The sequence below is a fragment of the Micromys minutus genome (genome assembly GCF_963924665.1).
Source record: "Micromys minutus genome assembly, chromosome: 18".
In the NCBI taxonomy this organism is placed as follows: domain Eukaryota; kingdom Metazoa; phylum Chordata; class Mammalia; order Rodentia; family Muridae; genus Micromys; species Micromys minutus.
Window position 1 is genome coordinate 18279431 of NC_137953.1, and position 27718 is coordinate 18307148.

General features: G+C 40.9%; 2 protein-coding genes across 3 annotated transcripts; one reads left to right on the forward strand and one right to left on the reverse strand.

The window, feature by feature from the left end:
• Window positions 1-381: 381 nt before the first annotated feature.
• On the forward strand, window positions 382-27494 carry HPGDS (hematopoietic prostaglandin D synthase). Of its 2 annotated transcripts, XM_080931993.1 has the most exons (7): window positions 382-439; window positions 7689-7829; window positions 10983-11075; window positions 13662-13771; window positions 22862-22960; window positions 24886-25074; window positions 27237-27494. In XM_080931993.1, exons 2-6 carry the CDS (start codon window positions 7697-7699, stop codon window positions 25048-25050), a joined length of 600 nt encoding a protein of 199 aa, XP_080788119.1. In that variant the 5' UTR covers window positions 382-439; window positions 7689-7696; the 3' UTR covers window positions 25051-25074; window positions 27237-27494. The 2 variants fall into 2 exon arrangements, with proteins under 2 accessions (XP_080788119.1, XP_080788118.1); XM_080931992.1 differs by lacking the exon at window positions 27237-27494 and having other exon boundaries at window positions 24886-25746.
• NUDT1 (nudix hydrolase 1) lies at window positions 16385-16959 on the reverse strand (the record flags this gene model as incomplete). The annotated part of the gene is given in 5 exon segments (XM_080932115.1): window positions 16385-16750; window positions 16754-16784; window positions 16786-16832; window positions 16834-16863; window positions 16867-16959. Coding segments are annotated over 5 exon segments (567 nt in total).
• Window positions 27495-27718: the final 224 nt, after the last annotated feature.

Consider the following 27718-nt stretch of genomic DNA (forward strand, 5'->3'; position numbering starts at 1 on the left):
TGGAAGTGGACACGGGTGAGAAGGCACAGAGCAAAACCTTCTCCAGGGAGACTGCAAAACGAAGGCGTAAGACGCGCTAGTCCCCGTAAGGAAATGTGACTGGGCTTGTTCTGATTCCCCAGAAGCTTTCGGTGTAAGACTAAGAATAGAGAGCATGTAGCAATCTGGACACACAAGCACCTGTGACTACGACTTTACTCTTTATGCAAATAGGTTGGATTTATACAGAGAGCTTGTGAAAAGATGATAAAAGCTACCCAAAGCTCTCTATAGGCTGAACTTTGGATGTGAGTATCTCCTGTGAGAAACACAGGGAGGCTTTTAGGTGGAGGAAGTGGCCTCTGACTGTCTTGTGACTATCACTCACTCTTCGCAGAAACCACAGTACAGAAAGGAACTGAGACACAGAGACAGCACAGAAAAGGGACTCTCTGCATAGGTAAGTGGTGAGAATTCTTCATGCTTTCTGTTTTATTCTCTCCTGTCTTCCCCATCTTGAGACTGTTCTATGTGCTCTATCTTAATGGCATCAGCTCCCTCCATATATGATCATGTGGAAATCGAATGACAGCCTGTAAGAGCTGGGGACTCAAGAACTTTTAGAAATTCCCCAATCATCACCATCCTTGGAGGAAAATACAAATCTTGATCAGCCTTAATAACATCTTCCGAACTCTCTCAGTAATTTTCTTTAGCAGTATAAATTTTCATTTATGCCCCCCAAGCCTTGCGTGTGTGTGTGTGTGTCTGTGTGTGTGTGTGTGTGTGTGTGTGTGTGTGTGCATGTGTTTGGGGCTCTTTTTGCATCACATTCTATCACGTTAAGCTCTTTCGTTGAACTGTGTCCATGCTTGTCCAAGAATTGCTTCTTTCACCACATGACAGTAAAGATAGTTTTAAGAAATTTACTTTAATTCAGACAGTTGAACACAAAGCTCCTAAAGAGCAGTGTAGTTACACCCTGTGATCAGGTGTTAAACAGATGGCAAATCTCTCAAGTGGCATTTCACTGGGTTTTGCTAGAAAATAGAGGTCCTAACTCACTGGCTCAAAATTAAGCATTCAGTGTTCAGAATTAGCAACCTAGTTAATAAAGTGTCACCTATTTCCCTCTTGATCTATAACCTTTTACACAGAACTGGTACACTTTCCAGATCTGAACTAAAACTCTTGCCCCCTCGCACTATGAAATTATGGAAGTTGGTGTACTCTCTATCCCCTAATTGTCAGGGAGCAATGGCTGCTGTCACTGAATGCCAATATGTTCTAGATGTTCTGTGGACAGTAGCTCCTCAGGCGATTTCTGCATCCAGCTTCTGCATTTTAAAATGCCAGACTCTACACCAGTGAGGTGCAAACACTGTACCGTGTCAACTACATGTGATGGATTGGTGGTGGCAAGACCAGAGATGCTTCCAGACTCCAGCTATTGCAGAATTACTGGACATGTGAAAAGAATGTGACAGGAAACCCCAAGTATCTCTGAGCTCCACATATCTTCTTTTGAAGTGTGAGAGCTTGGTTAGGCCACTGGTGTTGAATAAATTATAAAATTGCTGTTGCATTTGGCCATCTGTGCTGGCTCTTTCTGCCTAAGAATTGGCTTTGGATCTCGGTCATCTATTTTTAACTGTATTATCTTAATCGAAATAATACACCTGCTTAATCAGATTTAAATTATTTTACCATGATTTACATTCTATTAATAATCACACTAAAAGTGCCCATGTTGACTGCTCCCATATATTTCTTACAATCAGCTCAAATATCAGTATTATGTAAAATAAAAAATTGCTACAAACCTAATAGAATGGAAGTACAAAAGACCAAATGCTTCTAAAGAGCACTATTAGCCTATGTGAAATGTTGTTTCCCAACAAGTTTAGCAAACACTAAGAATTTAATCTTACAGTGGACAGAAGTCTGTTTAAGCTCACAAGTGTTCCACCCAGGGCTATTATTACTCCGTCATGTGCTGAGGAAATGCACATGTTATTATCCAAATATCCATCTACTCAATCAGGAACATGGCATGACTTCCCTTGCAGGGCTAAAAAAGTAAATAAACATCTTGTTCTCTTTAGGAGTAAATGTGACATTTTTACAACAGCGTAGGGGTGGAAAGTTCAAAAAGGAAGCCACCAGGAAAAAAAAAAAATGAGCCAAGCATTATGTCAGAGGGCTATTCAAAACAGGTTTAGTCAAATTAGAGCCAAATAACAGGAATGGTGCTATTGCCTACTTTGGTTTGTTGGGATAAGGTCTCTCCATGTAGCTGTGTGACTGTTCTGAAGCTTATGTAGACCATGCTGGCCTAGAACTCACAAAGATGCATTTGCCTCTGCCTACTGACTATTAGGGTTAAAGGCATGTGCCACTATGCCCAGCTTGGCCACATTTATTATGTGAGGCAAATTAGAGTCTAATTATATACATTTTTTTAAAAAAGCTTGCCCATTTATGTTCCTACTAAATGTTCACGTATGAGCAGTTTTCTTTTGAGGCTTTCTATCTTGAGACTTGAACAAACACCATATTAGATTATTTACCAGGCATTTTCCACAAGCCCAAAGCCTGCTCGGTGAACTTCTCCCCCAGATCCTTTACTTCCAGCTATTTGGGGCATTGACCTGTCCTTTGAAATTTACAGTCAGTTTCTTTAGGGGTTATGGGACTGTTTAGATGATTCATCTGATCCTGATTTAACTTTGGCACCCGTTGTCTGCCTAGAAAATTGTCCATTTCCTCCATATTTTCCAGTTTTGTTGAGCATAGGCTTTTTAAGTAGGATCTGATGATTTCTTGGATTCCCTCATAACAACACTTTCTATTGTTGTCTTCCTTTTCATTTCTGATTTTGTTAATTTGAGTACTGTTCCTGTGTCCTCGGTTTAGTGTGGCTAAGGGTTTATCTATCTTGTTGATTTTCTTCAAAGAATCAGTTCCTGATTTTTGTTGATTCATTATATAGTTCTTTTTGTTTCTACTTGGTTGATATCAACCCTGAGTTTGATTATTTCCTGCCTCCTATTCCTCTTGGGTGTATTTGCTTATTTTTCTTCTAGAGCTTTCAGGTGTGCTGTCAAGCTGCTAGTGTTTGCACTCTCAAGTTTCTTTTTGGAGGCACTCAGAGCTATGAATTTTTCTCTTAGCACTGCTTTCAGTGTGTCCCATAAATTTGGGTATGTTGTTCCTTCATTTTTGTTAAATTCTAGAAAGTCTTTTTTAATTTCTTTCTTTCTTTCTTCTTTGACCAAGTTATCATTGAGTAGAGCTTTGTTCAGCTTCCATGTATATGTGGGCTTTTTGTTGTTTTTGTTGTTACTGAAGACTAACCTGAGTCCATGGTGATCTGATAGGATGTGTGGTATTATTTCAATCTTCTTGTATCTGTTGAGGCCTGTTTTGTGACCGATTTATATGGTCAGTTTTGGAGAAGGTACCATGAGGTGCTGAGAAGGTATATTCTCTCTCTCTCTCTCTCTCTCTCTCTCTCTCTCTCTCTCTCTCTCTCTCTCTCTCTCTCTTTTTTTTTTTTTTTTTTTTTTTTTTTTTTTTTTTTAGGATGAAATGTTCTATAGATGTCTGTTAACTCCATTTGGTTCATAACTTCTGTTAGTTTTACTATGTCTATGTTCAGTTTCTGTTTCCATGATCTGTCCATTGATGAGAGTGGGGTGGTGAAGTCTGCCACTATTACTGTGTGTGATGCAATGTATGCTTTCAGCTTTAGTAAAGTTTCTTTCATGAATGTGGGTGCCCTTGCATTTTGAACATAGATGTTCAGAATTGAGAGTTTTTCTACAGATGCATAATAGTTCCTAATTGTCTTTTACTATTGTTGCTTATGATCCAAAAGGCCAGAATCATTTAGGATCAGTAATAACATTAACATCTAAAGATGCCAGCCTTTCTAAAAGACATGATAAAAATTAGAGCATATTTCTTCTTAACAATGAACCAATAAAATCCTATTTTTTACCTACAAAAAAGAAAAAGAAAGAAAGAAACTTATAGTCAGGTTTACTGACAAATCTGTGGTGGCTTTTGAATGTAGATAATGGTCACCTCCTTCCTCTCCCCACACCAAGCCCCTTCCTGGGAACAAGTCTCTTCCACTTCCCTGTGTCTTTGTTTCTCCTTTTTGTAGTCAGTGACTCACTGAATTTAATCTGGGTTCCCCCATGGACATGGCTGTGGGACTACCCACTAGAGCATGGTAACCATAACTGAAGACAATGGCTGCCCCTCCTGCAGCCATGGACTGGAGCAGGAGCTGGGCTCCTTGAGTTCCAGTGCTTTTAGATAATATTTTCCATACAATTCTATAGGTGAAAAAGATAAAGTTGGGAAAAGAACCATTCCCAAGGTCACTGACTGCCCACCACTGTCTCCCTTTCCCCTCCCCTCCCCCTTTCCCCCTTCCCCTCTTTCTCTCCCTGTCCCCCCTCTCCCTCCCTCTCCCTTTCCCCCTTCCCCTCCCTCTTCTTCTCTTCCCTTTCCCCTTCTCCTCTCCCTCTCTCTCCCCACTCCCCATCCCCCTCCCTCCTCTTTCTCACTCTCACTGCTGGCCTTGTACTTCAGTGCACTTGGTGGGGACACATCCTACCTCTGTGCTTTGAAGCTGACATACTTCAGTAGAGTGGGATTATGGCCACAGAGACGAACTGCTAAGTGAAGTGAGGCCAAAAAAAAAGCGGGAGGTGGGGGCTAGAACACTAAGCCTTCTCTTAATGTTTATTGTGAAATTTCTTTGAATATATAATAACTTTATAGCTTACATCTTTTACAAAAGTTAGTATTACATAGCTTACATAAACTAGTCATAGACACATTTACTTGGAATTCCATATTTTTGTGCAAAGCTTATTACATTGTTTTAGAATCAGTAGTTATTTCCCTCTGTATTTATCTTTATCTATTTTTTTAATATTTCCAAAATAAACATATATAACCCAAAGAATACAAGCCAACAATTTGGGAGTTTTGCTCCTGTAGAACAAGAAGCTTTTCCCTTAAGTGGAATGCAGTTCTACAAGAACTGAGGAATGCATTACGCAGGCACGATATCAGCGACTTTACAACTGTTGAAAGAAATGTTCTCGAGAAAACATAGGCATTTGCCGGATGTGCTTATATTTCCAAATTTTATACTAAATAATATGTTTTCAGAGAAACATAGATAGCTAAAAAAAAAAAATGTAATAGTCTTCTTTGAGCAAGCTACAATATAAAATAGCATAACCACACATTAACAATAAAACAACTCCTTTATGCAGAATTCACAATATGGTCACTGTTATTTGTGGATATGTGAGTGAAAAAGGTTGTATACTTAAATTTTAATGTAATAGACATATGTATCTGCATGTATATACTATGTATATAAGGAAAAATACATTTATATATAATACTCAATTTATATAAAAGGCTCTTCAATGACAGTTTCACCCTCTGTTAGTTATTTTGTTCTTTAAAATATAAAATAAATAAATCAAGAAGTCATAACAAATACATTTTCATGTTCTAGTAAGAATCATTTTTTTTAAAAAAAAATTATTTTACTTTACTATCTGAGTACACTATAGCTGTCTTCAGACACCAGAAGAGGGCATCAGATCCCATTCAAATGGTTGTGAGCCACCATGTGGTTGTTGGGAATGAACTCAGGACCTCTAGAAGAGCAGTCAGTGCTCTTAACTACTGAGCCATCTCTCCAGACAAAATTATAATTTCCTAATGTATATTTTAAAGGATCTTTATCATTTTACATTTTTTGTGTGTTCCTCAACTTTACTTCTGAAGAAATAAAGATATCCAGTAATGGTTACAGTTCTCCACTAACTTTTTTCTAGACTTTTCTACTTTCTTTTTTTATTTTTTATTTTTTTGAAGATACATTTTTAATTAGATTTTTAATTTACATTTCAAATGTTATCCTTTTTCCTGGTTTCCCCTCTAGAACCCCCCATCCATTCCCCCTCTCTCTGCTTCTATGAGGGTGCTCCATCTCTCTCTCTCTCTCTCTCTCTCTCTCTCTCTCTCTCATACACACACACACACACACACACACACACACACACACACACACACTTCCTCCTCCTGGACCTGGCATGCACTTACACTGGGGCATCAAGCCTTCATAGGATCAAGGGCCTCCCATTGATGGCCGACAAGGTCATCTCCTCTGCTACATATGTGGCTGGAGCCCTTGGTGCCTCCACGTGTCCTCTTTGGTTGGTAGTTTAGTCCTTGCATCTCTGGGAGGTCTGGTTGGTTGATACTGTTGTTCTTTTTATGGGGTTTCAAACCCTTTCAGCTTCTTCAATCTTTTCACTAACTCCTCCATTGGAGACCCCATTCTCAGTCCAATGGTTGGCTACAAGCATCTGGGTCTGTATTGGTCAGGATCTGGCAGAGCCTCTCAGGAGGAAGGTATATCAGGCTCCTGTCAGCATGCACTTCTTGGCATCCGAAATATTGTCTGAGATTGGTGGCTCTATATGGGATGGATCTCCAGATGGGGCCATCTCTGAATGGCCTTTCCTTCAGTCTCTGTTCCATACTTTCTCTCCATATTTCCTCCTGTGAGTATTTTGTTCCCCCTCTAAGAAGGACTGAAGCATCCACACTTTACATTTTTAATTAATTAGTGCGTTCGTGTGTGTGTGTGTGTGTGTGTGTGTGTTTGTGTGTGTGTGTGTGTGTGTGTGTGTGTACACGTAATAGAGGTGTGCTGCAGTGTGCATGTGGAGGTTAAAGGATGTCTTTATGGAGTCAGCTCTCTCTCTCTTCACCTTCACGAATGTTCTGGAGATAGAACGGAGGTGGCCAGGCTTAGAAAGCTAGGAAGTTTACTGGATTTGGGGGTAGTTATTTCTCTGTCCAGCTTATTTGTGAGGCAAGATCTCTCTTGTTGTATGCACTGAGCTTGAGGCCTATTCTCCACACCCTGTCTGACTATAAACTTGCTGGAATTAGGATCAAAGACATGAGCTGCTACTTCTGACCTCACTGAAGCCAGGTCTGCCCAGCAGGTGCTTCTAACCAGCTGAGCCGTTTCACCAGCCCTCAAACAAACAGTTTTAATTCGCCACTTCGAAGGAACAATTTTTGTGTAACTGCTAAAATTATTGCATCAGTTTATGACAATCAGTGATCATTCAGGTCTATAACATGAGAGCTTAGGTAATCATTAATGCTAGTAGTGGTTTATTATATTTATTATTAAACTAAGAACTTTACATATAGAAGTATTTAGTTTCCAAATCTACATTAATATCTACATTTTTAAAGTGGACTTTAAAATTCAGAGAATATCTATAAGCTAGTCCAAAAATATAGAGCAATTTAGTAGAATTCGGCATCCTGTGAGAATGTCAGTCAGTTGCCTGGTCATTATAAAACTGCTATGGTTCCCATGGCTGTATCTATTGAATGTGAGCCATTAAACTTTTATGAGTTTTCTTTGTTTCCTTTCAAGTGTTGAGCAATCAATGAATTCAAGCTTCATTCAGAAGAACAGTTTCAGGGGGAGGGGGAGGAGGGATGAAGGGGAATAATTGGCAAGGATGACCACACTTCATTGTATTTGTATCCGTTTATGAAACCAACAAAGGAGTTTAAAAAATGAAAGAAAAAGAAAAAAAAAAAAAAAAACAACACACCTCCCTCTTTTCTCTTTCCAGAACTGACCATGCCAAACTACAAACTGCTTTATTTTAATATGAGGGGAAGAGCAGAAATTATTCGTTACATATTCGCTTATTTGGACATCAAGTATGAAGATCACAGAATAGAACAAGCTGACTGGCCTAAAATCAAGCCAAGTGAGTGTCATAGACTGCCCAGCCTTAGGCACGGGGAGTGTATTTCAGGGTTTTCCTGGTCGAAAGGCTGGTCCCATTCCACGGAGGCTAACACAGAGAAGCAGCTGTTCAGATAAGCAAAAACAGTGTTGTTCTTTTGGGCTTGCTCTGGTTCTTATCTTCTTTCTCAATAGATGGCTCATGGAACGATAAGAAACAGCTGGGCAACTGACTCAGTTGAATATCACCTCCACCTGATAATTTTCATAAATTTCCCCCAAACATGAGTTCCTTGTTTAGACAATGAGTCCATGGTTAAGAGCCATCTCTCAAGGTAGAACGCTTTAAGACTGGTGGGCAGGTTAAATTTCCAGTGCCACTTTCAAGCCCCCTTTTCAAGCTGCACATGCCACCTCCCCTTCGTCTACACCTGTGCTGCAAATGAAGCCCTTCAGGTGACATCCGTTTCATTTGGATCTCTGTTTTGCTCAGGGCAGCTCGGGACCTTGACCTGCATTTGGTGTCCCCACTAGCTCAGTACTCAAAGCTGTGATTCTTCGGAAAGTCAAAGAACTTAACCTTGAACTCACCCGATGTGAGGTCAGCATCCTGGTCCCAGTCCTTGTGTGGGGTCCATGACTTATGAGCGATGCTTTATTGTTTTTACTTCTTTCCAAATTATGTTCAAATCTAATTAGCTCAAAATAACTACCTCAAGCCTAAGATATACTGCCTGGGAAATTGTAGTAGGGACACACATCACGGTCATTGAAATGATGGTAGCCCACTGATTTAGAAAAGTTTCAAAGTTACCATTAAGTGAAAAGAAGAACTGTGTAACTTTGTATAGTGCCGATTACCCATGTGTAACAGAAATGAGGGAAGAGGCTAAAGAAAGTAGGGTGTCCTGAAAGGTGTCAGGGCCCTGAGGAAGAAAAGCATCATGGTGGACACGGTATGATGGAACAGAGATGCTCATCAGGTGGAAGCTGGGAGCAAGGAGAAAGAAATGAGGAAGTTCCAACCAAGATGAGAGGCAAGGCCCCCAGTCGACTTCTGCCAGCCAGGCCCTACTTCCCACACGGTCACCACCTCATAGCAGCACATGAAGCGAGAATCGCTCAGCAGAGTAAACTATTCACTGGATCAGAGAGTCGCGGTCTGATCTACGGAGAGACCCTCACAGAGAGCTGTGATTATGAATGTAGACCTCACTCAGTCTAATCATGTTGACAAGGTTAACAGAATATGAAAAATTTATCAAAATGATACAGTCACTCTAGTTATCTAGTAGTAATATTTTGTTTTAAATTGTATTGATTTTTATAATAATAAAGCTTTCTCACAAAAAGTAAAAAGTTCAAGTTAAAAAGACCCCAGGGTGTGGGCCATCCTCTTAAAGCAGTGGGGAAAATGGATTAATGAACTGTTGGAGGGAGGATGGGGGGGGGTGAATAAAGACTGAACTGTGAAGATAAAAAAAGACTAAAGATAAAAATATAAACAACCCCAGAAACAACTCCCAGACTGTGTGAAGTTCAAGAAAAAAAACAAAACAAAACAAAACAAAAACAAAACAAAAAACAAAAAAATAAAACGTCATGCTCAATCCTTACACACCAAGAAAACGTTGACTAATTCCGGGTTATACCCTGTTTTACATGTACTTTTTGCTCTTTGTAACTAGTAAGACCTTAATGCAGAGTATCAAACCTTAAAAAAAGAAAAAAAAAAAAAAAAAAAAAAAAAAAAAGCCAAGCACTGACACAATTGTATTTGTATACATTTATGCAAAAATGTTTAAAATTTTTTTCTTTTATCTTTGTTTTTAAAATAAAGTTTAAAAAATATAAACAAATCTCAATGATTTAAAAAAAGTGAAATTTACTGATAAAGTATTGTTATCTGCTATAACTTAAATTTGTACAAAATGCTTCCATTTTCTTACTGTGTACTTCGGGTTTGCTCTTCATCAAAATGAGACCAGGATTAGAATTTCCTTAGCTCCTGTGTAAGTCAAAATTGTTGGAATATTTTTTAATGTAATCCATGTCATCTGCTTTAAGACTATCACATTAATGAAGCTTTTAAACACGGGTTTGTTTGTTTCTTTGTTTGTTTAATAGAAGTTAAATGGCTGTAGAGGTGTCTCGGCGGTTAAGAGAAGTGGTTGCTCTTACAGAGGGCTGGGGTTTAGTTTCCAGTACCCATGTGGCTGTGAGCCACAGTGTGCAACAGTTCCAGGGGGTCTCACTCCCTCTTCTGACCACCAGAGGCACTTGCACTTACATACATGCAGGCAAAACACTCATAACACAAAAACAAATAAAAATAAGTAAGTCTTCTTAAAAAGTAGCAATTTATAAATTAATCTGTAATGAGACAATGTGATAGTACAGCCTGTGGTCTCCCTGTAAACATTTGTGTGTGTGTGTGTGTGTGTGTGTGTGTGTGTGTGTGTGTGTGTGTGTGTGTGTGTGTTTTCATTGAGACCAGTTCTCACATTGTCCAAACAGAGTATCAAGTTTCAAATGATTTTGAATTCATGAACCACTTGGCCCCAGTGCACAGGTGCTAAGGTTACAGGCATAAACTAGAACACCCTGTTTATGCTGTGCTGGGAATCAAATCCAGAGACTTTCGGGGGCTTGTGCACATTAGTGTGGCACTCTGCCAACCGAGCAAAGGGCCCCACCCATAAACATGACCTTTACAATCAGTTCTTTAACTGACTTTATATCCAGTTTTCAAAGTCAACAAAATGTAAAGACTGCACCAAAAAAATGTGAAATTGTCCCCTTCAAGAAGAAATGTTTTGATGGACTTAGATATAGATCAAACAGTATAGTGTTTTTTAAATTAAATATATTTTAAATTAAGTATATATATACACTCACATATTCTGTGACTTTAAATAATACTTTATGAACTGGAGAGATAACTCAGTGGTTAAGAGCACTGACTGCTCTTCCAGAGGTCCTGAGTTCAAATCCCACAACCACATGGTGGCTCACAGCCATCTGTAATGAGATCTGATGCCCTCCTCCGGTATGTCTGAAGACATCTACAGTGTATATAAAAAATAAGAAGCTTTCTAAAATTATACTTTGTTTCTATTGTTCTGAGTTCACTCTTTGTTCTGCTCTCACTCTGGGCCTTCACTTATTTTTTTAGCTCTTCCATTTGGCAAAATCCCTGTTTTGGAGGTGGAAGGACTTATACTTCACCAGAGCCTGGCAATAGCAAGATATTTGACCAAAAACACAGGTAATGCACCTGTTATTAACTAGGGCCTTAAATAACTGGGGGGGGGGGGGTGTTTTCTTTAGTATTTCTTTAATAACTGCATTATTTAACTATGGTGTGATTAAGAATGGCTATGAAGATTAGAACAATATAAATGTGTCATCTATGTTAGTAGAACTTTCTGTGCATGCCTTACATGGCTACTTTATTTTGTTATTTTACATTTGTATATACGGTCCTACTATGTAGTATTGACTTGCTTGGCACTTGCTCTCTGGCCCACACTGGCCTTAATGCTCTTTATTTCTGAACAGCCTATACCCAGTGCTTGGATGGCAGGCATGCGCCACCACATCAGTAATCTCACTTTCTACCTGCCCCCTCCTACATTACACCACATTGCCACCATGTCCTTTCTAGAATCTAGCTAGAAAATTGGATTGGTATGTCATGCTAGCATTAATTACTACGATTCGGACAAAAATAGCCCAAAAAAACAAATGCAGCACATGAAGGCTGGAACTTGTTGGACTGTTGGAATCATAATTCCCTGTCCTTCATTCTGATGGTGTTGAAAACACCTCCCTTAGATTCACCAGACTTTCAGTACTTTGAGTAAACAGAAAAGGCCACAAAAAAAAAAAAAAAAAAAAAAAAAACAAAAACAAAAAAAAACAAAAAACAAAAAACCAGCAACAAAGCCTTCATGTGTATACGGTAGAGAAGGAGGGTTACTTAGCAAAATGCTCCGAACCTGGTTAGGAAATCCAGGGCATGGACTTTCCTAGCATGATCAGGCATGACTGTAGGACAACTATTCTGGTGATAACTTCTTGATTGGCCTGACGTCTGGACACACAGTAGAGGTAACTCAGAAGGAATCTGAGAAAGTACGCAAAACCTTTGTAGGGCTGGGCAACGAAGAAGGGCTAGAAGGCACAGTCGACAGGCTTTGTCATTCTCAGGTGAGCAGGGCGAAGGTGGGACCGTGGGTCACGAACACCCTCTAGCACTAGCTCTCGGGTCTTCTGCGTTCTTTGTGAAGACCTTCCTCGCAATACCTCTTACCAACCGCGGGAGGCCAACAGACAAGTGTTTTCCAAACCTGCTGGAGTTTCTGAGCTTCTGTCAGGCCAACTCATATTCCTTGCGGAATAAACAGGGAACAATAGGTTTGAGGTGTGGTGTCTGGGTAATTTGATGTGGGGAAGTTCAGGAAGGAAGAAAGGTGCTAATACTTTCAAAGGGGACTGAGAGATGCCTGCAGTTTAGAAGTCGAAGTAACTACCTAATCCCATCACAGAAGTCAAACCAGGGCAGGGGGTCCAGGGGTGGGAGGGGGGAGTCCGGAGGGGACAGGTTGTGACAGGCTTTTTCAGGCTAATGAGGAATCAATTCTTGGAGGTAAGAGTTACCAGTAAGTGTAGCAAGCATGTTCCTTCACCCTGAACGGCTTCACCTTGGGGTTGTTTATCTGAGCTGTGCATTAGCAACATAGATTTCTTTTAGCTGAGTAATTTGATACGGTTGTACAAAAGCAGTCAATCTGACAAGACCTTAACACTGAATCATTAGCAATTGACTCCAGGGAGGAAAAGATTGGAAAGATCATTGACTTGTAAGAAAAAAAAAAAAAAGGATGGAAAAAAAATTAAAGATATCATCAGTCAGCGTTTAATCTTTTATTTATTGAAGGCTTTGAAGATCTTGTAAATTAGGGCTGGAGAAATGGCTCAGCAATTAATAGCACTTGGCTGCTCTACCTGAGTACCTGGGCTGTGTTCCCAGCACTCCTGTGGCATCTCACAACTGTCTGTGACTCCAACTGGTGATTCAACAGGCTCTTCTGAATTGCTGACAATTGAAGTACTTGCATTCTTGCATACATACATGACCATAAAATTTTAAATTAAAAAAAAAAAAGGTCTAAAAAAAACCATGCAAGGTTTTGTAACTTTTTTTTTTAATCCCAATTTTCTTTTTTATTTACTTCCCGAGGCTAGAGCCTCTGCTTTCCTTCTGAAGAATATGTTTCAGTTTGAAGGAAATGTGACAACTGGGGGGATCCTGCCATCCAAAATAAAAACAAGCAAACAAAAAAAAAAAAAGAAAGAAAAAGAAAAAAAAGAAAAGAAAAAAACAGAAACAAGAAGCAATGCTTTGTAACCTCAGCAGGCAGCTTAACCACAGTCTGTATTCAACCATCAGCTGCCCCAGCTCTGAGGACACATCAGCAGTTGCCATGGTTATGTCCTATCTAGATTCATGCTGAAATACTTAGGGTTCCAAGACTGAGCTCCTGTCTGGCTGTCAGTCAAGACGTTTCGTTGTCCCAAGGTTAAGACATCCTATTTTCTTTAAAGTTGAAGTTTTATGATGAAAGCTAGGACCAGATTTTTACTGGAGTGTTTCAGGCTGTGAAAAGAAGATGGGGTGCAGAATTGTACCATTTGTTCCCAGCTCCACCACCAACCTCTGTTTTCTGAGTCACAACTGTTTTACACTCTTTAAGTTTTCTAAAGTGTGTCTATGTTGCCTATTTGACACATAAGTTGTAGTGTAAGTTGAGCATATTGGGAGATACAAAACCGCCTTTTTCTCTCATAGATTTGGCTGGGAAGACAGAGCTGGAGCAATGTCAGGCTGATGCAGTGGTGGACACCCTGGACGATTTCATGTCACTCTTTCCCTGGGCAGAGAAAAATCAAGATCTAAAAGTAATGTGATGAGTTTATTATCCTTCCTGCAGCTAACCTTCTCCTGCCTCCAGACATTGCATTATGGGGTTTAAAAAGTCATTTTTAATCTGTGTAATAGAAATCCATACTTTTTCTCCTTTTAGTTTTTCATACAGGTTTATATGTTCAACTCTCAATCCACAAACCCTCTACACAACAAGATTTCATCAAATAGACAAAGATACAAACTGCCCTCCTTTAGGAGATATTAGACCTGTAAAATTCTTAATGTTCATAGCTATTTAACACCAATCAATATCACCTGGGTCTAGCTGGTCCTTGAGAACCTCCATCTTGCCACAACCTCTCCTCACCCTCTCTGACCTCCTCCGACCTCTCAGCCCTCTCCACCTCCCTCACCCTGCCCGTCACTGGCTTTCCTTTATTTTACGAATTAAAATGGGAAGGTTCAGTTGGAGTCATGTGACTAGGCAGCCCTTCTTGGGGAAGTGGAATTAACATTAAAATACAAACGGCTTCAGGCCAATCTACATTTCCTTTTTTTTTTTTTTTTTTTTTTTTTTTTGTCCAATTAAAAAGTTTTTTCTCAACTGTAAGATGAATATAACTACCATTTTACAATTTATAAAGTATAAGACAGCCTTAACATTTAGCCTGTCAATTTTGTCTATTAAATAAAGCACCCTTTCATTTATATTGAAAGACTATAATTCTATATCTAACTTATATCTCGGTTTTAGATTTATGATATCCGAAAATCACCTTTTGAGATCTATATTAACTTTCTTAATGCCAAACAGCTGGTCTGGCTAAGAGGCTACCAATCTTCAACAACGTCAGAAATCTCAGAATGTCTAATATCACCTGATAATGAGAAGCCCAAAACACAGCTTCCAAAACTAGCCAATATATAGAGACTGCTGCTGATTACTTGGACAGTCCCACATCTCTCAAAACGTTAGGGCATCAGTCTTTAGCCTTTTGGCCCAGGGTCTTAACTGACAGACCTTTTTAATGCAGAAATCTGAAGGGCTGATAATTTTGGCTTGGCAAAGATTTTCAGTTGACTATTCCGCAAAAGTGCCCCTTTCTGGACAGTATTGTCTGTAGGTGAATGAGGCAATTCTTACCAAGTGGCTGTCTCACCACAACTGGAGCTGCTCTACTGATGCTCAATTTCTTCTTAGAATGTAAGAAGGGGTGCTGTCAGGAGCAGACAGGTCTCTGGCCAAATGATCTTTAACTTAAAAAATGTCTATAAATATCATATTCTGTGGACTTCTGACAGCTTTGAAGTTTATCGATCTACATAAAGCATCTCTGAACTGTTAAGCCTTGACTATTCTTGGCTATTGAAATTGGCTAATTGAAATTGTATTCTTTAAAAAAGCACCCTTTTAATGACTCAGAACCATGAGTTTGTTATCTAGCCCTCAACTAGATTGTTCAACCAACTAAACCCAAAGTTTAAACTTGAAATCTGTATCAAATCAACTTTTAGTACTATAAAGATTATAACTTTTACTTTGCATTAATTAGAAAGATTATGAAGATATAACTTTAGCTTAGTTACCAAAATAGGATTATGACTGTATAATCAAATCTGGCTAATTCTTCCCGGTATGATTATGACCATTTCTAAATTCTTTATAAAAACAACCTTACAATACCCACTTTCACGCTCCCCTCCTCCAAAGTCCAGGGAATCAGGTGACGACTCATCTTAGGCTTCTTCAAGCTGAATATATGGGCATTGAGAATTTAGAAGGGGGGAGGGGAATGAAGAAGCCAGACAGCCCTCAAGAAGAAAAGCCACACTGGTGGTGGTTGTAGTCTCTGATGTCTGGAATCAGGCCAGTTCAGCATTCTGATGACAAGCTTTATCACTGGTCCTTGGGAACCGCCATCATGCCACGACCTCTCCTTGTCTTTTTTGACCTCCTCAGACCTCTCAGCCCTCTCCACCTAAAATCCATACTTTTTAAAGAATGAAGTTATAGTGGACTCTAAAACCAGGTCAGTGATTTCCTGCCATCCTCTTTGTGATCCCCACCTCAAATCGCTTTTTTTTAAAGATGTGATGTATGTATGCGCACCTTTGTGAATGTATATGAACCGTGCTTTAGTAGTTTGCCACATTTTGGTTTCTTACCTGGTCCCATAGCTTGGCTGGTTGACGTCTTGGTTGGTGTTTGGTTTGGATTTTGTCAAGTTGACACAAGTCAGAGTCACCTGAGAAGAGGGAACCACAGTTAAGAAAAATGCCCTCATAGGATTGGCTTCTAGGGAAAGCTTTGGGGCATTTTCTCTTTTCTTTCTTATTTTTTAGGGGGGGGGGCAGAGGGTAGGGTGAGCAAAAGTTTGTTTTGGCTCATAGTTGGAGGCAATACAGTCTGTCATGGCAGATAAGGCACAGTGGCAGAAATGTGAGTTGGCTGGTCACACATCAGCCAGGAAGCAGAGCAGGCAGAAGTGGGGCTCACCTATAAAACCTTAAGGCCTGCCTTCCATCTCCATGGCGACTCCCAGTGACTCGGTTCCCCTGTCATTGCTCTATCTCCTAAAGGTGCCATATCCTTCTAAAACAGGTAGGCATGAAGTATTCAAACATATTAGGGTTTCAGTGACTTTTCAACCCCAACACTTTGCAAAGAGAAAATGCCAGCCTCTCCTTGTAGTGCCTCGAACTCCTCGTAACTGTGTAGTAACCTGAGCAGCCCGAACCAGACAGACTTCTGTATTGGAATTCATCCACTCCACCCATCGAGGATCCAGGATGGTGTCCTGATCCTGGAACTTGAAGTGCCCTTGGAACAACTTCTTCTGAAGCAGGAGTAGAAACCAGTAACTGTCCTTAGGTCGCACATCAGCAAAGGCAGTCTGGTCAAGCGGAAACCACAAAAGGGACATTTCTTCACTCTCTGTGCACATCCTGTGCATATACCCAATAGAGAAGATGTGGGTGTCCATCAGGTAGCGGGAACCTATAAACTCAAATTAGATTTGGTCCACCTTGTGCAGCACATCCATGGCCACTTTCTTCCTGAAGCTTCTGCTTAGACCCATCCTCAGTGGTTTCTGCCTTCCTGAACCTTGCCCCTGAAGCTATTTCAGCCGTCAGCACCACAGCCCCTCTTCTTCATATCCAGGAGAATTTGCTGAGGCTGCAGCATCAGCACCAACTTGTGTAGTATGAAGATTCCCATTGTCCCCTGGGTCCTTCCCACCCCAGCTGTGGTAGAGCTGTGGGGTATTTTATTAGTTATCGACTGATGTTGTGGGAGGGGCTATCCCTGGGCAGGTGGTCCTGGGTTCTATAGGAAACCAGGCTAGAAAATCAGGAACTAATAAGCAGCTCTCCTCCATGACTTCAGCTTCTGCTTCAGTTCGTGCCACAGACTCTTGAGGTCTTACCCTGAATGCCCTCAGTAATAGTGTGACCTGAAAGCTAGAAACTGAAATTAACCTTTTTCTCTGTGTCATTTGGTCAGTGTTTATCACAGCACCAAACCAAAGACTGTTGGGTAATTTATTGCAAGCAGTGTTCTGCTAGCACTTGAAGACATGACAGGCTCTCAGCTGTTGACAAGCTTGGCTAATCTAATTATTTCCCTTAAAGTTCTAAATGTTTAGACATATATAGGCACACACCTTTTAACCCCAGCACGGTGGAGACAGAAGCAAGCAGATCTCTTCCTATGTAGAGTTCCAGGTCTGCATAGGAAACTCTGGGCCAACCAAGGCTATCTCACAAAACCAGCAAACAAACTATACGCACACACACACATGAAAGAAATGGTGAGTTTTTGGTACCATCTTGTTTTCTCTATTGCTGTGTCTGGATGGATGCACATATGTGTATGCATGTATGTGTAGGCTAGATACTGAGGTCCCATGGCTTCTCAATCCTTCCCCCAGCTTACTGATTGAGGCAGAGTCACTCACTGAATCCGGAGGTCACCAATTCAGGGAGACTGACAGACCAACAAAGTCGGAGCACCATTCCATTCCTGCTGCTCAGTGCCAGGGTTAGAACGGAGCCATCCTTCCAACCTGGCGAAATCTCTTTTGGGCCCATTCAGCCTGACACTTTGAACATTTCAAATGTCCTTGAACTCTTTTAGGATTACTTCACTATCTCCTTTGTTGTCTGTCATGTAGAATCCCTGGTGCTGAGAGGCTGAGATCTTTACTACCTCCCATTTTTGGTTTGTTGCTCTTGTTGTTCTATTTTGGTTTGGTTTGGTTTTGGTTGCACTTTCAGGGGACATCCTCAACTCGTGGATGCCTGAGTTCTAAATTTTCACCTTTTAAAGTTTTCCATGTTTTTAAATAGACTGTTTCTTGACAGGTTTTATTATCTAACTCTCAGTGCCCTCTAGTGACAAACTAATCACTCAGTTAAATGACTCCCAGGCCCCTGCTTTATCAGGTCCCACCTCCAGGTGACCCTCTTGTGTTCTCAGCCTTTTACCTGCAGTGGAGAGAGAAGCATTTCATTGTCCTGCTGTGCTGTCTCTCAAGACAAAGAAGCAGCCAGAGTAGGTTAGAAGCGGTTCAGAGTCAGAAAGGTATGAGAATGAGACCCGAGCCTGAAAGACCCCTGCAGAGGGGAGACCCTCAGTCAAGTCTCAGGATAACACGACTCCCCAAGAACTCACGGGAGACCGTCCTTGCTGCAATTACATGAGGTTTTTTAATTGACCAGTGCACTGGGGTCAAGGCTCATATCCCACACAGGATTAGAGGAATCTGACCACAAGTGGCTGGGAGAAGGGGGTTTTAAAGAAAGAAAACCACAACGGGGCAGGGGGGGTGAGTACATCATTGGAGAATACCAAAAATACCAGTGAAGAATCGTAAGGGAAAGACCTGGTTTCTCAAGATTGCCTATAAGGTGAAAATTACCAGTGAAGAATTGCGAGGGGAACATCCGGTTTCTCAAGATTGTTTATGATGTGTTATTTAACTTTTCTGTTTTTATGGTCAGTAAGTTTCTGAAACAGAGTCACCCTGACCTTAAGGCCATAAATTCTTTATGGTCAGCCAGTTCCTGAAACAGTCACTGAACCTGCTATCCTACATTTTTGGCTCTACTCTATCTGCTAGGGGTCTTCTACTTTACCTGTTAGGAGGTCAGGATTTATCCTGGTCTTTCAAGCCCACCAGGAAAAACTCCAGAGCCCGTGCCCTGATTCCAGAGGACTAGACTGTTCCCTCCAGAGTGACTCCATGGAACTGCCACAGGCTTTCCTTCCCGGATGAGGACAAGGGAAGTGTAGTTGTTGTTAGATTTCTCAGCTCATGCCTGGACAAACCGCACCAAACCAACATGGTTCCATGTAGAGAGGTTTAATAGAACATGGATGGGACAGGGGTCAGGGTCAAGAGAAGTAGAGAAGAGAGAGGGGGGAGGAGGGTTTCAGTCTTTTATAGGGGTAGTGAGTGACTTGCTCCTAGGTGAAAGTGGGTTTCTGAACCGGTGTATCCTGGGAATGCTTTGGCTGTTTCCATGGCGATGGATGTACCAGGTTTCTGTCACCTGTGGGTGGCGCCATCCCTGGGGGTAGGAGCTGTCTAATGCCAACAGTAGTGATAGGTCGCTTCCGGTTGTTTAGACAGGAAGTGTCATGAAGGACATACAAACAGTGGTCACTCTCAGATGCATGGTCTTAACTCCTTGGGTGTGATGTCACCACACACCGGCAGCTGCCCTGAAGACTGAGTACAAATAGGAATTCTAAATTTAAAGATACAGTCTCATCATTTTACTTGAACCCCTGCATTCTAAACACTGTTTACTTGATTAGGGTCTTCTGGTTGAAGATATTTGGATAATTTACATAAGGTGTGTTAGGGATATGTGCATGGATGGACGGTGAGAGAGAGAGAGAGAGAGAGAGAGAGAGAGAGATAGAGTGCTTCGGGACAAAGTCTTGAAAAGCTCAGCGTCTCTAGCGTCTAATAGGTTGGAATCCTCTTGCCTTCTTACCAGTGGCCATCCCCTTTGTCCTCTGAAGCATTCTGGGAGCATCCAGTGATAGGGTACATACTGTGACAAGGCAAAGAGTCCACCAACCCTCAGCTAGTACAATTAGGTGTTCTAGAGTTAAGTGGTAATGTGCCCTTATATTTGTCAAGTGTGACATCTATGTTACATATTGGTATAAACACACAGATATATCATGTTCCCCAGTATAGAAAGTGTATAAAGATTTATGTCCAGGGTACCAAAGACCCCACTGCAAGGCAGTCTGCTGCCTTCTTGGCCAGTTGCTCATATTCTACTTTTCTTTGGCTGAGGACCCCTGACAGGGCACACCCTAGAGGAGATTACCTCTGACCTTTGCTCATATTGTGTGTAACACGGCAGATGGGGCTCTCACATGTCTCAAACCAGGCTCAGAAGACATAGAAACTCGGATTCCGGAACAAATTATGCAAAAGAACGCATTTCAGAGGCATCATCAGTGAAGTTTGTTTTGCTCTGTCTTGGCAGCGGGATCAGTTGCTGCCACCTTGTGGTCAGGCGGCATTTTTCAGTACCAAAATATTAAAGATGGTGATACAAACGTATTTTTAATGAGAGAAGGTTCTGCTACTCAGTCCAGGCTACAGGCTAGGCTTGCGGCTCTCCTGATCCCGCCTTTGAAGTGCAGGGATCACAGACGTGGGCCGGCACACGAGTCTCACTGAAAAAAAAATAGTTGTCATTATATCTGCTTGAAGAAATGCATGAGATATTGTAATTGCTGTTATTTCTGAATTTGCTGCTAAAATTCCTTTTCCAATTGTAAAGGATTAAATGAAGTACGTCTGGGAACACCAGTCACCAGAACTGACTTTGGATTTATCATGAGTGTGTAGTACTGAGCCACTTGAGGAGTCTATATGTGTCTTCCCACGTAAAGAGCAGTGTGAAGGGGGGAGACTAGCAGCCGCGCAGTAATTCTCAAGTTCCAGTTTCAACAGTGAGTCAGAGTGGTGGTGAAGATTCGGAAACAGTGAGAAACAGTCAGCCTTCTATATCCTTCTCAGGGACAAAGTCCAGCTCACAGCGTTCCTGAAGAGGAGACCAGAAATGTCAGAGTCCATAGTCAAAGAGTGGCCACCTAGATTTAACAGGAAACATATAGGGCTGGAGATATATAGTTCAGTAACAGAGTATTTCTGTCATGCCTAAGGACTTCACACACACCACACACACAGACACCACACACACACACACACACACACACACACACACACACACACAGACATACACACACACACACACAACCTAAAAACAAAAGATATAACAATTACATTTCTTCATCTTATTTAAAAATGAACCTTAAGAAGTGATTATTCTCTATGTAGTAGCTTAAATTTTATTAGTTGGAAATAATTTGACATATTATAAAGAAACTTTGAGCTAAAGGAGCAATCAATAATGTGGATATGTATAAGTTTTTATTTGGACTTGACAGAGTGGACGTGACTATTAGAAAGTAAGCATGGCCTTTGCAAAGCTTTCCAGCAGCCATGCTCTGCACCCCACCGTGTGCAGCTCTCCGGCAGATACAGGCTAGATAATATTCATATCTGACTCAAACTAACCCAGGGAGGTGAGATCACGGGGTGTACCACCGTGTCCAACAGCACACTGTTCTCAATGAGAAAGGGGCTATGAGCAAATTGATCTTCAGAGACAAAAGAAAACATAACTATGTAATAAAGGCACCCATCTGTCTTATGGGTGTCTTGCATTTATCCTCCTTTCTTGGGATATTGTTTATAGAACCTTCCATAACATATAAGAAGGGTGTGGCTGGTGTGTCCTGGAGATAATGTGCTAAGGTACAGTGGTTGTTAAGGAGGAAACATCCCTAAGGTCCCATGGGAGTTGTCTTAGTTAGGGCTTTATTGCTTTGAAGAGTCAGGATGGCCAAGGCAACTCTTACAAAGGGAAACATTTCGTTGGGGCTGGCTTACAGTTTTAGAGGTTTAGTCCATTATTATCATGGTAGAAAATATGGCAGTATGCAGGCAGACATGGTGCTGCAGAAGGAGATGAAAGTTCTACATCTTGATCCAAAGGTAGCAGGAGACTGTGTCACTGGACACAGCTTGAGCATATAAGACTTTAAAGCCTGTCTCCATGGTGACACACCTCCTGCAACAAGATCACACCTCCTAATAGTGTCATTCCCTATGGGCCAAGCAGTCAAAGACATGAGTCTACGGGGCCGTATCTATTCAAACCACCACAGGTGCCATGATCCACTATGGCCTATTATACCTGCTGGGTGCACTAATGAGTGAGAAACCCAAATTTCTAGAGTCGGAGCATCCCAACTCTAGAATGCCGTGCATCTATTTCCATCAGTGGAGTTACATATTTATAAGGGCCTTATGTTAAAGGGAGATTTCAGAAGTCTAAAAACATAGTCATTTTTCATTACAATAAACTAAGAGGAAAAAACCACAGGCATTCCTCATAAACCAACTTCAGATTTACCACGACTTACCTATATGCCTCTCAAGTATTTCACATCAGCACATCTCAGGGACACTTGCACATTGATGTTTATGATGGCAGTGTCCACAGTAGGCAAGTGATTGAACTTACCTGTCTAAAATATAAAAATGGACACAGAAAATAAGGTGTGTGTGTGTGTGTGTGTGTGTGTGTGTGTATAATACATGTGTATATGAAATGTTTGTATGAAAATGTCCTGTATGATGTAATACCACCATAAAAATACATAATGAAACTGGTGGTAAAAAAATACTTTAAAAGGAGTAATAGGGTTGATGAGATGGCTCAGTGGGAAATGGCGCTTGCTGCTAAGACTGAGTAGCAAGGGTTTGAATCCTTTCCATGGTGCAAGGAGAGAGCTCACTCCCGGAAGTTGCCTTCTGGTTTCCAGCAGGCTCAGTGTCACCTGGGTACATACCAAACACACAAAAGAAGCATAATCTTAAAACTCAAGTAATCAGTGACTGAGTCAGGTCGTAATAAGGTCATAACGATGACAGAAACGCATGGTGGTGTTCGCTCCTCACTCACTATTCAAATTGCTCTTCCCTTTCTCACTACTCACAAGGATGCTTGCTCTCTCCTAGGAGCAGAAGTTCAATGAATTGCTCACAGGTCAAGCACCTCGTCTTCTGAAAGATTTGGACGCATATTTAGGGGATAAAGAGTGGTTTATTGGCAATTATGTGAGTATGTTTTGTGATTTGAAAACGCCAGCAATTACATTCAGATTAAGTCAATGAAGTAAAAACTTACTGAGCAAAACCACTATTCCAGCCAGGCACGATGGTCCACACCTGTCATCCCAGCCTAGGCGAGGCTGCATCGAAAGTTTGACGTCAGCCTGGGCTACGAGAGCCCGGTCTCAAAATGGAAAGAAGAAAAAATGGGGTTGGGACAGGGCTGGAAGATACTTACTCAGAAATTATAGTAGAGAAAATAGAACACAGACTCTTTACATGCATCTGACCCGGAGTCATGAAGAACTTTATATAATTATATGCATTAATCTTTAGAAGCTATCCTAAGAATCAAAAGAAAATGAATTTGTGTCACATACATAAGAGTGCATAAAGATTACTCATTGCATTATTTGGTGCACGTGTGTGCACATGTAAACATGAGTGCCGATATTTGTGTGTGTATGATGTGGAGGCCAGAGATTGACCTCAGTTTCTGGTCATCAGACACTGTCCACATTGTTTTCTGAAACATGGTGTCTCACTGGCCAGTTAGGAGAGGCTGGCTGACCAGAGAGCCCCAGAGTTCCTCCTGCCTTTGCCTCCCCAGTGTTGGGATCACAAGCCAGTGCCACCATATCCAGCTTTTGTACATGGATTCTAGGGTTCAAACTTGGCTCCTCATGAAGCTTACACAGAAAGCACCCTACCAACCCAACTATCTCCCTAGCTCCTTGTGGTGTATTCTTAACAACAACAAATTAAATTCATTGCAAACCACTGTAATCCGAGCGCATAGTAGGAATATCAGGAAAAAAAACCAAACATACATCATTTTCAGTAGAATTATTAGCAATTCTGGGCACTATTGGTATTGTTTTAACAGTATAATCTATGATTTATACATTGTGAGTGGAAAACTCAGAAGTTATACTGATGTTAAAGGCTCAGGATCTTTGGTGTGGAAGAAAAGGAGACAAGAGATAAATCTAGTTATCATGAGCATCTCCTTATACCCAGAGTCTGTGGTCTCTTAAATACTGAAAGAAACTGGGTGTTTGGAGACAAAAGACTTAATGTCAATTTGAGACAAGAAATATAATGAGTGCTTTTTATACTAGAAGCAAACGAGCTACCAAAGGAATATCAAAAGGACTTTTGAGTCATCTCAGGACTAGCCAGAGTTCTAGACTTTAATGAGAATGTTAATGGTAGCAAACTGAAAGAAGTCAAAACAAACAGGGACCTAGGACAACTTGGCCAAGGTTAGCACTTGATTAGGACCAGAGATACCCATATAGTTATTTGTCTTGATGTGATCCAAAGATAATGTATTTTACACAGATTCTTTTATTTGGAACTATAGACCCTGAAGGGATACCCTACACACTATTTATTCCTTTATACCTTAAAATGCAAAGGTACGAGGTGCACAACATAACAATCACAGATCACACACACACACACACACACACACACACACACACAGAGAGAGAGAGAGAGAGAGAGAGAGAGAGAAGATATTTGCAGGACTAATATGGAGTCACCAATGGTGATATACAAAAAGGAGCATGCTAGTCTCAATCACAAGCCTTGTGCACACCTGAGATGAGCCTACTCTGTCCTACTTCTGGAACAGATGGAAATCTCTGCGTTAGGTCAGACTGGTGGAGATTGGCACTTGCTGAGACCTGCCTTTGTCTTGGGCATCTACACTAAGTCACAGAAGGTGGTCATTTAAATGTCCCTTGGACACTGTCATGCTGTCAGTTTCCAATTTTATCATCCACATGTTCAGCTTTTGTACCAACAAAGAATTGTTTTGAAATGGAAAGGAAATGTTCCTTGAGAGTAAGAAATTAAGTTCACTTTTGGAATGCCTTTTTTTTTTTTTTAATTCAAAAGCCAAGATTTTGTTTTCCTTTAAACAGGTAACCTGGGCAGACTTCTACTGGGATATCTGCTGTACCACACTTTTGGTCTTAAAGCCCGATTTGTTAGATGTCTACCCCAGGCTGGCCTCACTGCGGAACAAAGTCCAAGCTCTTCCTGCTATTTCTGCCTGGATACTAAAGAGGCCACAGACAAGACTCTAGATGATTCAGGACCCATCATCAGATGTGAGCTTCATCAGTCGGCTAGAGCATCTGCATACTTCTTACCACAACTAGGACTCTTACTTTGGAGTATTCTGCTTGCTATGAACGCTTCTGTTGTTGTGATTTTGTCTTTTTCTGTAGGCATTTAGTTTCTGATATTTTATTTTTTCAGACCTTGACACTTCTTATAATACGGGGAAATAGTTCACAATATATGTTGTTGTACATTGATTTCAACTGCATAGATGCTTTGAACACTAGTTTCCTAGCTAGTGTTATTAGCTATTACAGTATCTTAATTACAAGTAATGAAGTGAAATACAGATTTTGTTGCTTCAATCAATAAATTGCTACAGAGAAACTAATGGTCACTATAATGGTCACTAGCCAGTATATGTTATTCAGATATACACTAAAACGTGTTAAGTTACTTCACAAAAATGCACGCCTGTCTGACATGTCACAAAATGGGTAAAGAGTTCATAAAGCCAAGAAAGTGATGTTGAAACTTAAGAGAAATTCCATAAAAATGGAATAATAAAAATTGACTGAATTCAGCATTGTTGCAATTCAGGAGGCTGTAGAGAAAGGACCTCTGTCAGCTCACTAACAACGAAAGGAGCAGTGACATAGAAAGTTAGGAGCCCCAGAGTTAAGAGACAGTGGGTTACAGTAATCCTTCACAATAAAACAAAAACAAAACCAGGCTAGAGATAGTTCAGCAGTTAAAAGCACTGACTGCTCTTCCAGAAGTCGTGAGTTCAAATCCCAGCAACCACATGGTGGCTCACACTCACTTATAATGAATTCAGATGCCCTCTTCTGGTGTGTGTGAAGAGAGCAACAGTGAACTCACATACATAAAATAAACAAATGTTAAAAAGAAAAAAAAAAAAAAAAAAAAAAAAAAAAAACCCAAAAGCCCAGAAATCAGTGGACTAAGAAGACTGGGAAAACACGTGTGTGCAGAACATTCACCTGGTAGAGAATTGTTACTGAAAATATATAAGGAACTGCGAAAATCAATAGTAAAAAAGCCAATAAAGTACCCAGATTGAAACGCCAGCTGAGAAGCTGACACCTGAAGCAGGTGGCCCCGTGAGGAGGTGACGATACAATGGCCTCAGGGAATCATAGCAGTGCTGACTAGAAGGGTACAATCTCCAGACCAAATAAACACTGGAGAGGCAGTGAAGTCATGGGACCTGGGACTAACTGGGGACAGGAATGCAAAAGATGGCACTCTTAGACCTAGTTTAATGAACTAAGTGTCCCCTTACTGAGGGCCTGGCAGTCTAATGCTGTGTGAAAAAAAAAAAAAACGTCAGGATGTCCTTTAGCGGGAAATGCAGAAATAAAGCTTGGTACATACAGGTGAAGGCTACAAGCCATGAACAGAACATGGGTGAGCAAGTACCACACACAGCCAAGTGGAAGGAGCCCACACAAAAAGGCTCCAACTATGTAGAAGTACTGGGGAAAGCAAAATGATGCAGACAGTCGAGGATGAGTTGCCCAGGTCAGTGGTGACCTGGGTGAGACTCGTGGCAGTCAGGCAACCTGGGTAGTGTGTCCTGTGGGATGCTGTCTATAGTAATGAGTACATGTCTTTACATTTACAAGCTTACTCAGAATTGAAGACCACCAAAAGTTAACTCAAATGCAAACTGTAACATATATACCGGATGCTAGTAATGGGAGACTGTAGGTGTGGGGACAGCAGGAACTGGGGGTGCTCCTAGTGCTGGTATGAACTGAGACTTCTTTGAAAGATGTCTGTGATAACTGGCATTTAATTGACTGACAATCTGTAACAGATACACAACAGCTTACAGGCCTCATAGATTCCAGTCCAATGGTAGGCTGGCTCCATTGGGTTGGATCTGTGGAGATGTGACAAAATGACTGCTTATTCATGGTAGCAGAGACAAAAGGTAGAACGCACCTTTCTACAGGATCCTCTAAACAACAGGCCGGTGAGATGGCTCCATGGGTAAAGGAGACTTGAGATCAATCTCTAGTATCTACACAATAGAAGCCAAAGACTGACTTACCACTACTGTCCTCTGCCCTCCCCTTAAGCACTGTGGCATTTGCACTTACAGACAATAAATTTTATTAAACAAAATGCAACAATTTTTCTTCGAAGAATCTTCTAATTAGCAATATTATCTATCCCCCAGGACTGTTTTGGACTGTCTTCTCATTTGGTATCTGAAGGCTGATTAGACTACACAATGTGGCCGAAGCTCGCTTTGAACTCATTGCAATCCTTGCTGCTGTACCTGGAGTCCTATTTGGAACTATATTGATGGAATTCATACTTTTGCTTTGTATGTTGGCATCATACACGCTAACAGTTTGCTTGTTATGTTGCAACATGTATGGAAATACCAATAACAATGAAAATATACTTTATGTGATGGTCAGAACATACTGCTAAAAGGCAAAAAACAAAAATAAAAGAGTGTAGGGAGAAATGAATACATGTCCAGCTAAGTATGCTCTTATTTAGCATCTTTTTTAGAACATTTTCTCTGTTTAACAGAGGTAGGGGTAAGGCAAAAGTTTGTATGTTACTGCACATTACATACAAACACAAAATGCATGACCTTGATCTCTGAATGAAATTTTTGACATTAGTGGCTGTTAAAACGAAAAAGAA

Coding starts and splice junctions, on each gene's coding strand:
- HPGDS (XM_080931993.1), top strand. CDS start 7,697: ATGCCAAACTACAAACTGCTTTATTTTAATATGAGGGGAAGAGCAGAA. Junction 7,830..10,982: donor CTGGCCTAAAATCAAGCCAA/GTGAGTGTCATA, acceptor TTATTTTTTTAG/CTCTTCCATTTGGCAAAATC. Junction 11,076..13,661: donor ATATTTGACCAAAAACACAG/GTAATGCACCTG, acceptor TTTCTCTCATAG/ATTTGGCTGGGAAGACAGAG.